At 35.9% G+C, this 16,185-nt stretch overlaps 1 protein-coding gene across 1 annotated transcript; it reads left to right on the forward strand.

The window, feature by feature from the left end:
- Positions 1-1,239: 1,239 nt before the first annotated feature.
- On the forward strand, positions 1,240-5,121 carry PIN1AT (peptidylprolyl cis/trans isomerase, NIMA-interacting 1). Its single transcript, XM_028064234.2, has 2 exons — positions 1,240-1,612; positions 4,700-5,121. Exons 1-2 carry the CDS (start codon positions 1,369-1,371, stop codon positions 4,822-4,824), a joined length of 369 nt encoding a protein of 122 aa, XP_027920035.1. The 5' UTR covers positions 1,240-1,368; the 3' UTR covers positions 4,825-5,121.
- The last annotated feature ends 11,064 nt before the right edge of the window (positions 5,122-16,185 follow it).

Raw genomic sequence — 16,185 nt, forward strand, 5'->3', positions numbered from 1 at the left:
CTCAAATTGGAAAGGACGAAATTGAATCATTTTAAAAAATTGGGATACTAAATTGAAAACAATTATTACCATTGCCACGTGTCATGATTGTAAGTTGCCACGTGGCACGATAGTATACTGACACGTGACAATTTCTTAAATTTTTTGAAAAAAAATTAAAATTTTCATTGCTTGACACATGTCCTGAATGGACACGATGTTAACTCCAACTTAACAGAGAGACAAAATTGAATCTTTTTAGATAATTGAGGTACTAAATTGAACAAACCGAAAGTATGGAGACCAAATTTAACTTAACAAAAAAATTGGGATACCAAATCAATAATTATATCTTTAAATAATGAATATAGGGATTAAATTGAACAAAAAAAAATAACACAACCACAACTGACACGTGGCACTGATGTTGACACGTGGCACAATTATAACTTGACACGTGGACAATTTTTTTAAAATTAAAAAAATTTTAAAAAAATAAAAAAATTTTAAAAAAATAAAAAAATTTTAAAAAAATAAAAAAATTTTAAAAAAATAAAAAAACCAGAAACTGACATGTAACATATACAATTGAAAAATGTTAACTATTTAAACATTATTACTAAAATGGACTAAATTGACTAAAATTTAACAAAAATAAAAATCTAATTAAACACAAAACAAAAATGAGTAACAAAATTTAAGCTTTCAGTTATATCCGTCCATCATCTACATGAATAGTCATATATGAAAAGATTCATTGGACAAAGCGATACGAATTCAAGCATTTCGCATTAAGATATTATTTTATTTAAACAAGTATAGTCATAAATGTTTTATAGTAATATAAACAATAATAATTGTTTTTTTTTCTTCTGCAAAGTAAATAAAATGACTGGGCCAAACTGCTTCTGGCTTCACTATGTGTCTATTATTTGTTTGAGAAAGATATCTTTGTCAGTGCAAATACATGGTATGGAACAGTTCTAAATGACGTTGGAATTCCCAGGTTGTGCATTTATTTGTATTTATGCCCTGTGAGAAAAACAGCATAATCATCATTAAACAGTAGCGAAGACCAATTAGATGGAGACACGCGGCACAAACAGTGTTAGGGCATTCAGTTATTGGAACAACAAAATAGCGACAATGAATCTGACCCGCACGATGGATCTCAAACGGACGACTCAGATGTCCACAACAACTGAGTGACCCTTGTTTTAGGATTACTCTATAAATACCGGAGCCTTAAGCTATCACGCATAGTAGCGTTCTCTCTCTGGAGTTAGGGTGACCGGAGCGGCGAAGATTGAGTCGGATCGAAAGAGAAAGAAGGCGTCCACCTCAGCGGCGGATCGATCGGAGAAGGAAAACAGGAAAAAGAAGGTGAAGATGTCGTCGTCAAAAGTTGGCGGTGAAATTAGGGCTTCGCACATACTAATAAAGCACGAAGGTTCTAGAAGGAAGGCGTCGTGGAAGGATCCAGAAGGACGCATAATCAAGAACACCACAAGAGAAGCTGCGGTTTCTCAGCTCAAGGCCCTTCGCGATGACATCGTCTCGGGCAAGGCAACCTTCGAGGACGTCGCGTCTCGATTCTCCGATTGCAGCTCCGCCAAGCGCGGCGGCGATCTTGGTCAGTTCTGAACAAACTATCTCCATATTAATGATAATATTTTTTACATAAAAGTAAAAATATTAAAGTGCATTTGGATTTATTGGGTCCGGATTTGAGCGTTCGGTATTCTGAAGACGAATGTTGATAATTGAAAATTGTGTCGGTCTTTAAATTGTATGCATCTGAGGTGTCGGTGGTGGTAATCCAAATTTTGGGTCAATTGTGCGGTGTTAATAAGACTGAGTTTAATATTTTTCGTTATCAAAAACGGTTGGTTAAGTGAGATCGGTTACTATTAAATCTCAGTGCAGGATCGAAGTCAACTTGTCTTTAAGTGACTTCTTGATTTCTTTTCTGAGTCCTGTTGTTTATTCCCAAACTGTGAGCCCAGTTCAAAAAGTATCGGAAAAAGTATTGGCTTTAATTCGTCGGAATATTATCGGAAATACTAGCCTTATAGCATGTTGAGCATATATATTCTCTTTCGTTGTTTCGAAGAGGTTCAAAATTGATTTAAAAAAGGTTGGATATTTGGTACCTTTGACTTTTATCTTGAAAAAGTGGAAGCTATATATTGAGGCAAGGTTTGTGGGACATTAGTGGAGATATGTTCATGTGATAATGGTGCTGAGCGAAATGAATTGGAAGAATTATCTCTTTCGTTGTTTCGAAGAGGTTCAAAATTGATTTAAAAAAGGTTGGATATTTGGTACCTTTGACTTTTATCTTGAAAAAGTGGAAGCTATATATTGAGGCAAGGTTTGTGGGACATTAGTGGAGATATGTTCATGTGATAATGATGCTGAGCGAAATGAATTGGAAGAATTATCTCTTGATTAATCAAACTTAGAAGCTATGCGTTTCCCGGATGATGGTAATGGATTCTAGGATGATGGTAATTGGAAGAATTATCTCTTGATTAGTCTGTTTTTGAGGTCTACAAAACGTGTTTTTATTACCCATTACTTATCATGTTTTTTGTTTTGATCACAAATATCCTTTTTGTAAACTGTGATCATTATAGTTATTAATTAATGAGAGAATCATTGTCAATTTCTTTGCCAATATTCAGAATCTATATAAAATATTTCATACATTTTTGTTAACGTATACATAACGTTTCATATCTTAAATTTAAAAACTTTGTCTGGTTCTCATATTCTTGTCGTGTTGTATCCCATGCCGTAGGCATTATCCAGGCTTCATAGTTCCCAAGAATTGCGCAGGTAGCTTAACTTATGGAGCTGCGTTTAGTTATCTGAGGACTTCTTATTAGTGTACGGTGATGTAGCAGAACAGAACAAGATTTTTGGGCTTAATTGGACGAGCAAAACTTAGATGTAGTTCCATAGGTGCTCTTAGTTATGTTTTTAAATCAGAATTGAGTTTTACTCTCTCATAATCCGTATAATAAAAGTTTTCATTAAATGTCATTGTGGATTCATGTGATGATACTCTGTTTCTGATTAGAGAATTGCACCAGAAGAACTTATGGAGTTGCATCTAGCTTATGTCCTTTGATGGATTGAGTTGTCAGTTTGTCTTCTAATTATATTATTTATTTTGGTGCCACTAAATGACCTGGGCATGTAAAGTTGAGATAGTAAAAGAGCATATACAGTAAGTTTGAATAATACATAATACATGTAAACTTACCCAACTTCAACTTAGCAACAAGTACATCCTTGTACTCTTTCACTTTAAGCACATTTGGGGTGGTTGATGCTGGATATAATATCTCTAAGGTGAATTAGGGCTCAAAGTGAAAAAGTTCAAGGATGTAATCGTTGCTAAGTTGAAGTTGTGTAGGTTTACATGCATTATGTATTATTCAAACTGTCTCACTTTACATGCCTGCCTCATTTAGTGGCATCAAATCTGCCGATGAACTTGTTTCTTTGTGTTATGAATTAACAGAACAGAAATCTGAACATTCAGCAACATTTCTTCTTGTGTTTCATAAGAATTCCCATATCTCACCAATGCTCACTTGTTGTGTCATCTTACACCATTTCGTGAGCTTTAACTTAAACATCACGTTGTGTTTTCTTTCATCTTTTATATGGAATTTTCTCCATATCACTTTAATGTACCAGATTCTTATCACCTGTATAAGATTATATGTGTTGCCGTGGAGGGTTGGGTACAATGAAAGGAGTTAGTTTCCTACAATGTAGCAAACCAAGTTTTGATATCCATTTTTAGTGTTCGATTGTACCTTGAACAAGATTGTCGCTATGGAAGCATACGAGAAACTGAAAAGAAAAAGATACCTGGTGTTGAATCAAGTATGAAGTTGATGGGCATTAATCCCCGATGTTCCAAAGCATCCCTTGAGTATTTGTTACCATTTTACAGAAAAAGAAAATATGAAAAGTCAATTGTTTTGTATCCAAAATCATAATATATATATATATATATATATATATATATATGTATGTATGTATGTATGTATGTATGTATGTACTAGTTCTTCACTACCACAAACAGTATATGAAATAGTTTTCATTTCATGTCGTGCTTAATATAAATTGGAATGCCTGAAAAAGGCTGTTGGTTGAGAACTGAGAAACATTTTATAAGTTCCAAATCAGTATCGTGAAAAATTACTTTTGATTTGACGTTGTGATGGTATATATTTGTTGGCCCTCTTGATGTTTCTATGGCATTCGGCATCTGGCAGCGTAGCTGTAAGCGATTTGCTTAAATGTGATTTAAAGGTCTACTATACTCAATCACTTAAAACAACGAATCTCTAAATTTTTGTAACTGTCTAGTATTATCTATTGTCTGTCTGAGGTTAAACCGTGTCTCCATGAATGCAGTTCCCTGAAACAACAAACTTCAAGTTATTGATTTTTACTTGTTGAGTGTTTGGGGCAGTGGACGTGTCACTAACAGTTGCTTGCTAGTTATTTGTGAATTTTGATGTTAATCTTTCAAAAACGTAACGTAGACCTTTAGATGCACGACCAAAGTCATCCTCGTCATAATGTATTGGGGATCTACATTCAGTCATGATATTGATATCTTAAGTGACATATATCTATAAACTATTCACCACTTATTTTATCAATTAAATTGAAATAACTATCGTGGATGCAGGTCCTTTCAGTCGTGGCCAGATGCAGAAGCCTTTTGAAGATGCAACCCTTGCTCTTAAAGTTGGTGAACTTAGTGACATCGTGGATACCGACAGTGGAGTCCACATTATTAAGAGGACGAAATGATTACACGGAGTTATCTCCTCTTAACATCTGTAGAAGATATCCAGGATTCTTGTTGAGGGCAAGATCTGCTGATATAAACATATCAGGTTTCACACATGGTGGCGCCATGTATTTGGATGATATATTGCTTTCATGACAATTAAAATCGTGTGGTATGCTTGTAATTTTGATTGACATTTATACGTTTTGGATTCTGTTGGTATCCGAATGTGCTTATATTAAAGCAGAAACATGTGATCCCATTTAACTCGATAAGTCATCCAATTTAACCCTAAATCCTATCCCCTCCCTTCCACACATTTGTCCAAAATTCTTATATCTCAGAACTCTACGTTATCTATTTTTATGAAATAATGTGTTGGGCACACAATTAGCAATCTGCTTATTACTGGAAAATACTTGGAAAGAAGTAAATGTTAAACTAATATTATAAGTCAAAAATAAGGTTTAAACTATCACTTTTTTTGTATTTTCTTGTGAATATCGTTAGAGTTCGAGTGAATAAATGAAAGATAAAAGAGAAATAAAAAGAGAAAAATAGTCGTTTGATTGCTTTTTAATAATGTAACATTTGTTTGGATTGTAGAGTTGTTTATATTTTCAATTACAGTGTCTCCTTTGTGAAAGGAGTGGATGGTTATTTCTTGTTAACAGAGGGTGCATAATTTATTATGCCTTATAATTACCTCTTACTCATAATTACTTATGCTTCCTAATTTAATTGAAGATAAAAAGTGTCACGAATTTAGTTTTGCACGTGAGGGGTATTTGAAAATTTTGTTCATTGCCATGCTGAGTTTTTAGCTTGTATCAACCCATTTCATTTCCTTCCTTAGGAAGTGAGTGAGAGTTTGGGATTCATAGTTTCTTTCCATGCAAATAAGTTTGAAATAGTGGAAGCAATCAAAATGTTACCTTCAAATTCATCTCTTCCCTTCTCTCTGTTGGTCAAATATTGAAGTAAATATACTATAGCTCTGATAATTTGTTTTTTCAACTTTTTACTAGAAAAGGTTTAGAATAAGAATCTTGTTAAACAATTATATTTGGATTACTTTTCACTACTTTGGATGGATGATAACAAATAACTCTTTTATTTGTTATATTTTGTTTTGACTGTGCTGTTCTTATAAAGGTTGAGATTTCTAGATTGTTCTTTTTTATCTCAAATAGCTATTCCTTGCCTTTTTAATGAGATGTAAAAGGAGATGTTTTAAAGACATTTCAGTTTAAATGCACTAATACATACGTAAAGAATGAATAAAATCCTACCTTGTGATTATCATCTATTTATACTGGTGATGATGGATTTTTACCTACGTAGGTTGTTCTTACCTAGGTTGCGGAATTAGGCATGGTTGTTCCATTAATCATGTAATATTTTGTTAACAACTAATAATTTTGAAGCCTTTAACATGGAGGATTAGGAGGGGTTAATCCTCAATTGATCAGGTTACGTGATTCATTCTATACATTGACCCTTCAAGTGGGAGGAACTTAAGGAGTGACAAGAAGTCTAGAAGTGAAAAGAAACATTGGTTTCGTTGAGTAAGGTATATTGAAACCCTTAGGTTGAAGGAGCTGAAGAAGCATCGTGGAGTCCAGAACATTCTTGACCTTGGGATCTGTATCTCGGATGGAAACGATTCAATAATATACAAAGTGTGTCACTTGGTTAAAGAGGTTTCAACAAGTGTATCATATCATTGACTGGCGATATCATAATGTCTTTGGTTTTAGTATCAACTTTTGAAGATTCATCTAGACTGAGTGAAGTGTTTATTTCAAGCATGAGGAAAATGTCAATGATTCTCAAGTTCATGACAATGCGGTTGCGAACAAGCTATCAATGGTTGGATTCAAATGTGAAGGAGTATTTTTCACAGTCCAGGTGGTCATTGGTGCTACATTCGTTTACAGGAATGGAACATATATTAGAAGGATGTATTGCATGGTTGACAGATTTCAGTGGATTATTTCTTTATTTTTACGTTTCATTGATAATTGATATTCACGTTTGGTTTCCTTTGGGCGAGTCCACCACGACCATAATGTGCGCTAAATGTTGCTCTCACATAATTGTACCTAAAAGGTTTACCCTCCTTGCAAGGCCTTCGAATCTTGTGTATGGCGCTCCACTAAAAGCATGTTAACGTGTATAAATGTCTTTAATCAGGAATCTTGATAAATACTCCCACCATATCTCATATAATTCTTCTCTTTATTGTATATCTCCTTCAATCTAATATTTATGTAAAAGATATTTTATGTCATCTAAGAAAGGGAGGCTAAGGGAGGTTAAAGGAGGCAAAATCAAGTTTCAAGCTCTTCTAAACACAAAAATCATGTCATATGATATGCTTTATTTTGTCTTGAAATTCAGATGTGGTATCAGAGCTTGGTCTCTGAATTGTGGTCTTCTCTTGGGTTCTAGTCTTGTATTCTTGTACTTTTATGGGTTGGGATTGGGATCTTTTGCGTCATTTTCTTTGTGAGTTTTATCCACTACAGGGTTAGATAAACTTAAATAGAATAAAATTTATGTTATAGTTGTTGTTAGTAGTTAGTATACTAGTCGTTTATAGTTGTTAGGTAGTTAATGCACTAGTCGTTGAGTAATTAATGTATTAGCCATTTATAGTCGTTGTGAGTACAACGGAGAAAAATTGTAATGAGGACACCATAGGCCCACGGTTAGGCCCACAAGCTCCTAAAGATCCAAGTCCAATCAGAGGCCCAATAACAAAAGGCATGCTTAGAAGGATCCAAATGAGCTTGTCTTAAAAGGATCAAATTCACCATGGGCCTTACATGTTTCTCATGGGCTAAAGAAAACATCAAAATATGAGAGCACACATGATTAGAGCATTAGAATAACTTTTATTTTTGGCCCACATATTAGACCATGTTCTAGAATAAAAATACTAAAGTACTTCGTGTTTAGTTTCAAAATTGGGCTAATACAAGCCTAATTAAAGGCATTTGACAAAGAGGTGCTTGGGGAACAAGGCTTGGTGCGCCTTTGGCTGCTTGGTGTATGCAAGGAGAATGTGACTTTGCCACATGACATTAGATCCATTCCTCCTTTGCATCACACAACCCACATTTGTGCTTCTTCTCCAAGCTACATCTCTATTTCATTTCATGATACATTTTCATTTCATTTGGCCAGCCATGATTCCTATAAATGGGGTCATTCTACTCTTGTATTTGGTTACTTTGGATTGGCAATAGACTACATGTTGAGAGTACTTCACCTATTGCCTCTAGAGTCACTTTGCTAGACTAGTTTCTACCAAGAACTCCTCTAGCCTCCTTCCCTAGAATAGATCTCTCTTCTAGGTTTTCTCTCCATTTCACCTTCATTGTCTCAAGAGCTTCCAAACTTGAACCCAGTCCTTCATTCCAGCTCCATTTTCGCTACAACCATGGGCTTTCTTCTCTCCAATTTCGTGCTCCAAGCTCCATCAAGTGGTATCTAGAGCCACTCAAGCCATTGTTCATCATTTGTGTTGGTTTGAGTAAGGTTTCCTTCCATATCTTGTGTTTTTCTTTTGATTTTTGTATTGTTCATCTTTTTTTTTTGTTTCTTCATGTTTCCTTCCTTTTCTACCAATTGTCATTGAGGCTACATGAATCTTGTTGATTCAAATTGTAGTACTCCTTGCTTCAATGGTGAATATGTGTTTTTAGGTTCCATTTTTTTGTTCTAGCACTTATTCTTTGATTCCTTGTTGTTTTTTATCATTTTAATTAATGCATCTTTTAATTTTCAGTTCATTATGTTGTGTTTTGTCTTAAGTCATATTTAAGAACTTTGTTTCATCTTAATTTTCGTTCATATTGTTAAATTATGCACTTGCTTGATGAGAACCAAGTTCTACATCACACATTTGAGTTATGAACTTCAAGTGATGCTTGTGGATGTGTAAGGCAAAAGTCTCACTATTTTTCTTCCATTTCACCGATTGGATTATGCTTTTGAGTGTCCTAGATGTTCTTCTATGATTCATGCTTGATTCTAGATCATAATCAAGTTCATTCATCTTGAATTTCATAGAACATCTTAAAATTTTCGTGAGCAATTATGCTCCAGTCTGTTTTTCAGTTTTCACTACACGCATACATATTGTTTGTGATTTATTCTGAACGCATGGATTGGCCAAATATTTTTCTGATTTTTGCCTGTTGAAACTAAGAGATAGACGAAAAAAAAAAAGAATCACTCAAAAATGTTGAGCACAAAAAAGATGAAAAATATTTGAATTAGAGGCATAAAATCTCGTTTTTTGGCCTGACAGCTTCAGGATTTTCCAAATTTCTTGCGGTTTTTGGTGTGTTGGCAGCTTTTATAGTGCTCTTAGTTGTTATAATTGCTTGCTTAATTGTATACTCCATATTGCTTTGAGTTTGTCTTCAATAAAAGTGGAATTTTTCCCTCAATTTGGCATAAATTTGCAATGAGTATAGTGGTTGTTTTACGAGCACTTTTACTTCTTTGTTTTTCAGCTTTCTTCTTCAATTCTAGTGTTATTCTAGGTTCATTTTGATTGTGCTAGCTTTTATTTCTTGCCTTAATTTCTTGCTTGTCATTTCTTGGCTCTCCTTTCAGTCATGTTTCATTTTACTTCCATTTGGTTTAGCTTCCTTAATTAGCTTTTCTTGCTTTCTTTCTTGGCTTAATTCAAGTTTGTTGGCCTTATGCTTTCTATGGTATTGTGGGGACTAAACTCTATGAATGATTTCTATTCTAGTGGTTGCATTTTAGGAGGTGGAGTTTAAGGTAGACATTAGTTTACTTGATTCTTGAGTGCTTCCTCCTTTTGCTTCCAAATATTATGTGAGTTTTGAGCCATATTTCCTTGTGAGTATGAGTGCTAACATTTTGGATTGGCATAGTTTTTTTTTCTTTGCTATTTTTGGTGCAGGTTTGGGTGGATGTTCTGCCTCCAACGTGACTTGTTTGTTGCTGTTTACAATTTGGTGGTCTCAAGGTGTTTTACAAGTGCCTTAAAACGGAGGCTAGAAGCCAAGCGTTTGGCTCTCGCATTGTTCATTATTGGCAACACATTGGCAACATCTTTTGGACATTGAATTGTTTCTTGTTTAACTTTCTTTTGTTTTTCTTTTTGTATCTTTTGGACACCATATTTGGTACCTTGGTGAAGCCCCTTTATTTGTGAAAATTGCTTCTTTTGGAATCAAATTTTGACACTTTAAGTGGTATTGGGTGGCTTCATTTTGAGTACCAAATTAGTGCACCAAAATTTCTTTATAGTTGTTCATTGTAATTTTGGCCTACTTAGGTGTCTTGGGGAACCACAAGGTGTTCAATCCCATCTCCTAAGTAGAACCTTTCTTCCATATAGTGCAAACGCTTTTAGTGGTGAGTGTGTTGAAAGTTCCAAGTGCTTTCTCACCTTGCCTTAGGCCGCATAGTTTATATTCATGTTTTCCCGTTGCATAGTGGCTTGAATTGTGAGACCAAAGTCTCTAATATTTTTGCCATTTAGGGGTCCGTTTTTAGTGTTAATCTTTTGTTTTCTTTGCATCTTGTTTGTGTGTTTTGTGGTTAGTGTCTCAAGTGATTCTATTTACTTAGAACTTATACATTTGTGTGCTTTTTGAAACTTTTGCAAGTGTATCTTGGCAAGGATTGGCCTTGGTACTTAAGTAGTCTTAAAGACTCACCTCGCCTAACCTGGAGGTCCACTTGTGATTGATTTCATCTTCCACACTTTGTTATAGTTTTCTAAGTTCTTTCAATCACCATGAGCATTAGAAGAGCCACTTGTGCTAGTGTGCTCCATCAACAACAACAACAACAACAACAAAACCACCCTAGTCCTCACACTAGTGTTGATGATGAGGGTGATGATAACCCTCGCGCACTTCATCAACTCTCCAAAGAGGTTCAAGACCTCAAAACTCAAATAGATGCCATGCAAGTCAATATACATTTCTTAACTGAGCAATTTAAGGCATCCACAAATAATCAACATGTTTCTCCTAGACCTTCTCGTCCCCCCTCAAGGCAAGAGCATGAACATGTTGATTATGAGGAGGATTTTGAGCGCCCTCATGAGAGACAATCGCCTCATCAAAGAAGGCAAAGGCGCCCTCCTCCTCCCAAGGAAGTTATAATAGACTTACCTCCCTTTCATGGCAAAGATAATGTTGAAACATATCTTGATTGGGTGGCAAAGGTTGATCAACTTTTTGACAGCCACATGTTAGAAGAAGATAGATGTGTCTCTTTGGCTATCCTTAGGTTTCAAGGACATGCCCTTAATTGGTGGACTTCCTTAGTCCTTCAAAAGAGAAGAAAAGGGCAACCCAAGACTACCTATAGGTTTGATCTCAAAGTAGCCCTACATGGTCACCATGTTCCTTCATATTACAAAAGGGAGCTTATGGATAAACTCCAAAGGCTTAATAAAGATCAATGACAGTAGAGGAATATAGGTAAAAGATGAAATTGTATATTCTAAGGGAGGGGATTGAAGAAGAAGAGGATTTAACAATTGCTAGGTTCTTAAGTGGTCTCAATTACAATATAAGAGATAAAGTTGAATTGCTCTCATACCAAGGTTTGAATGACCTAGTGCAAATGTGCATCAAGGTGGAGCGTCAACTTTTAAGAAGACCTTCTCGCAAGGATTCTTCTATCTCTTTTCCTCACAATGAGTTATCAAAAGATTATGAGAAAGATTTTTCAAAGGAAAAAGAGACCACTCATAGAATCCCTGCAAAGGTTAGTGAAAAAGGTGAGTCCTCCACCAAAAACGCCAATGAAATCAAATGTTTCAAATGTCTAGGTAGAGGTCATGTAGTTGCCCAATGTCCTACAAAGCGCACCATTGTGCTAATGGGCAAAGACCTCTATAACAGTCAAGAGGAGTCTACTTCTTCAAGTGACTTCGAGAGTTCTTATTCCAGTGCTTCCAAAGAACATTCTTTTGCCAAAGAAGGCAATCTTCTTATGATTTGGAGGTTACTTAACAATCAACCTAGCCTTCTCTCAATGATCAAAGAGAAATATTTTCCACAGAAGATGTGATGTTTTAAATAACACTTGTTCTTTTATCATTGATAGTGGGTCGTGCTGCAATTATTGTAGCACTAGGTTGGTTGAGAAGTTGAACCTAGCATTGATACCCTAAACCCTAAACCTTACAAACACCATTGGCTTAATGAAGATGGGGATATGAAGGTTAGGCATCAATTTGAAATCAAGTTTTCCATTGCCATATTCTCTTGGGAAGGCCGTAGCAATTTGATCGCAAAACCATCCACAATGGCCATACCAATAAGATCTTCCTCCTCCATCATTCTATGACTTTTGTCCTTCACCCTCTAACTCCTAGCCAAGTTGCTAGTGATTAAACTCAAATGCAAGCTAGGATAGAGGAAGAGAGTTCTAAGAACTCTAAAGAGGTTTCAAAGGCTAAGGTAGGAGATTCCAATGTTTGTAATCCTAAGGTCATTTCTCATGAAGTGCTTCTCACTCAACAATCTCTTTTCCATACTCTTCATGAGGAACAACCTTCCTACCTTCTTTTGTGTCAAGCTATACTCACTTGTCTATCTAGCTCTTCACTTAAGAATCTTCCTCCTCCTATTATTGCTCTCCTTCAAGAATTTGAAGATCTTTTTCCAAAAGATGATCCTCATGGACTTCCTCCTTTTAGAGGGATTGAGCATCAAAATGATTTTGTCCCAGGGGCTAGTCTTCCCAATAGACTTGCCTATAGGACAAACCCAATTGAAATAAAGGAGATTGAATCCCAAGTGAACGAGCTTCTAGAAAAAGGGTGGGTACAAAAGAGCTTGAGTCCTGGTGTTGTGCCTGTGTTGTTGGTACCTAAAAAGGATGGTAAATGGCGCATTTGTTGTGATTGTAGGGCCATCAACAACATAACCATCAAGTATAGGCACCCAATCCCAAGACTTGATGATATGTTAGATAAATTACATGGAGCCCAAATCTTTTCCAAAATAGACCTCAAGAGTGGTTACCATCAAATCCAAATTCAAAAGGGAGATGAATGCCTTTAAAACCAAATTTGGTCTTTATGAATGTTTAGTCATGCCTTTTGGCTTAACTAATGCTCCAAGTACATTCATGTGCTTAATGAATCATGTCTTGCGTGATTGTATAGGTAAATTTGTTGTTGTTTATTTTGATGATATTTTGGTTTATAGTACTAGTCTTAGTGGTCATATAGATCACCTTAGGGTAGTTCTTTCTCTTCTTAGGACCAATCAATTGTATGCCAACATAGATAAGTGTACTTTTTGTGTAGATAGTGTTGTTTTCTTAGGGTTTGTAGTCAATAAAAATGGAGTCCATGTTGACCATGAGAAAATCAAAGCCATCCAAGAATGGCCCATTCCAAAGAGTGTTGGGGACATCCGTAGTTTTCATAGGCTTTCTAGCTTTTATAGAAAGTTCATACCCAACTTCTCTACTTTTGCCTCACCCTTAAATGAACTTGTTAAAAAAGATATGCCTTTTGTGTGGGGTAAAAAGCAACAAGCTGCCTTTGATGAGATTAAGGCAAAACTCATCCACGCACCCATTCTTGCTCTACCAAATTTTGACAAAACTTTTGAGCTTGAGTGTGATGCCTCGTGAGTTGGCATAGGCACGATTTTATTACAAGAAGGTCATCATATTGCATATTTTAGTGAAAAACTCAATGGGTCTTCTCGTAAATTCCTTAGCCATTTTTGGAGGACCTTGTGGTCTAGGCTAGGAACCAAGTTATCTTTTTCTACTACTTGTCATCCACAAACTGATGGGCAAACAAAAGTATTCAATAGATCCATGTCCATTTTGTTAAAGGTTGTGCTTAAAGGGAATCATAAATCTTGGGATGAGTACCTTCCCCATATAGAATTAGCATATAATCAAGTGGTCCATAGCACTACCAAACTCTCTCCTTTTGAGGTTGTCTATGGTTTTAACCCTCTTACACCTTTGGATTTGATACCTCTTCCTACTTCTTTTGACTTTGTTCATAAAGAAGGGGTATCCAAATCTAAGTTTATTAAGGAATTACATGAGAAGGTTCGAAACCAAATTCAAACTCAAGTTGACAAAGTTGCCTCATATAAAAATAAAAGCAAGAGAGTTCAGACATTTCAAGAAGGTGACTTAGTTTGGTTGCATTTATATAAAGAGATATTTTCACATTTGCGCAAGTCCAAACTTAGTCCCCGTGGTGATGGTCCATTAAAAATAATCAAAAAGATCAATGATAATGCATACCAATTAGATCTTCCTGCTGTATATGGTGTTCATTCTCTATTCAACATTACTGATTTGATTCCTTTTGTAGGTACTATAGATGATGATACACCTTTAGATTTGAGGACAAATCCTCTCCAAGAGGGGGAAGATGATGAGGACACCATAGGCCCACGGTTAGAACCACAAGAGGGGTAAGAACCTACCTCGGATCCGAAGACGTATGAGATGTAGTTGAAGCTAGCTTTGAAGAGCAAGTGGATCCTGATGAACAGATGGTCACCCAAATTGTTGCCTAAAAGAACACAAGTTAAAGATAGGAAAACTATGTATGCATTATACCAAGCTATGGACGATACAAGCCTTGAGAAGTTAGCAAACATTATGACTTTAAAAGAGGCATGGGAGATCTTGGAGAAAGCATATAAGGAAGATAACTGTGAGAAGTTAGCTAACATTACGACTTTAAAACATTGACAATTGACTTCGACAATATGATGTGTGTCATAGAGGAATCCAAAGACCTCTTTCAAAACTCACGGTGGAGGAGCTTGTTGGGTCCTAGGGAGTCTATGAATAAAGAAGAAAAACACTAAGGAGGAGTACTTTGGCCAAGCACTCCAAGCAAGGACAAATTTCAAGGAGAAAAAAGGTGTTTGGAACTTAGAACACTCATGACAAAGGAGGAAAAAATCACGGGAGTCAAAGCTGAGGTCCTGGAAGTAGAGGTCGAGGAAGTGGTGATCAAAGTCAAGATTATTATAAAGATGACGATGTCAGCCTGCAAAATTGGTGAGGTCGAGGTCAAGGTGGAGGCCAAGGAGTTCAGTCAGGCAACAGTGGTGAGTGCTACAAGTGTGGAAAGCCTGGTCACTACACAAATGAGTGTAGGTCGGCCAAGTGTTATATTTGTGGTAAGGCCGGTCATTTTGCAAAAGATTGCTGGTATCAAAATAGGAGAAATTAATCAACCAATCTTCTTACAAAAGAGGTTGAAGAACAACTAAGTATATTGTTGATGGTCAGTATCGAAGTGAGCTCAACACATGGTGGGAAAAGTTTGGTAAGGGCAAAAATTGATGAGGATGAAATGTTACTGGCAAGGAGCTCGAATACCGAGCTTAACTTGAGCTATAACACAGATGTTGAGTTTGGTTTGATTTGCCAAAATAACTCGATCTGGTATCTAAACATTAGAGATAGTAACCATATATGTGGAGATGAAAACATGTTTGACGAGCTCTCCAAAATTGAAGCTGGACATGTGTCATTTGGAGATGCTCATTTTCCAAGCTGGATGAAGTACGATATGTTTTTCTCAGAAGAATGGATGAATTGGAAAAATTTGGGACCTGTACTACGTACCCGACCTCAAAAGTAACATATTGAGTATGGGGCAATTAATGGAAAATGGATACTCGGTAAGCACTAGAGAACTTCGTTTCCAAAGATAACTGACTAACAGCTCAGCATGGTGCATACAGAAGTCTGTGGACCAATTACTTTTGTATCTTTTAGTGGTAAGAGGTATTTTTTAACATTTGTTGATGATTTCTCTCGAAAGACATGAGTTTATTTTTTGAAGGAGAAATTTGAAGTATTTGTGGTGCTTAAGAAATTTAAAGTAATGGTTTAAAATGAAACGGACACAACAACTAAAATTGTTTGGTCAAATAGAGGAGGTGAATACACATCAACCGAGTTCATGAGGTATTGTGAGGAGCTCGACATTATAAGACTTTTGACAGCTTCATACTCACCACAGCAAAATGGAATTGCTGAAAGGAAGAATTAGACCATTCTCAACATGGTTCAAGCAATGCTGAAAGGTAAGAATATGTCAAAAGAACTTTGGGTTGAAGTAGTGTAGTGTGTAGTATATGTTCAGAATAGGTCCTCATGCAAAACTCAATGTACAAAAACCACATGAAGCATGGAGTGGAAAGAAACCATGTGTTTCTCACTTGAAGGTATTTGGTAGTGTAGCATATGCTCATGTTCCAGTGCACCAAAGAACGAAGTTGGAGGACAGGAGTAAGAAACTTGATTTTATTGGATATGATGAAAAAACAAGGTTTAATCACACGGAAGGTCCTTGTTTTCATTAC

The sequence above is a fragment of the Vigna unguiculata genome, chromosome 3, assembly GCF_037176805.1.
Source record: "Vigna unguiculata cultivar grain cowpea cultivar isolate G323 ecotype 2 chromosome 3, ASM3717680v1, whole genome shotgun sequence".
Lineage (NCBI taxonomy): Eukaryota > Viridiplantae > Streptophyta > Magnoliopsida > Fabales > Fabaceae > Vigna > Vigna unguiculata.

What these genes read in the sequence shown, in the direction of transcription:
- PIN1AT (XM_028064234.2), top strand. Translation starts at nt 1,369, where the DNA reads ATGTCGTCGTCAAAAGTTGGCGGTGAAATTAGGGCTTCGCACATACTA. An exon ending in CAAGCGCGGCGGCGATCTTG is followed by an intron (nt 1,613 to 4,699) that starts GTCAGTTCTGAA and finishes TCGTGGATGCAG; the next exon opens with GTCCTTTCAGTCGTGGCCAG.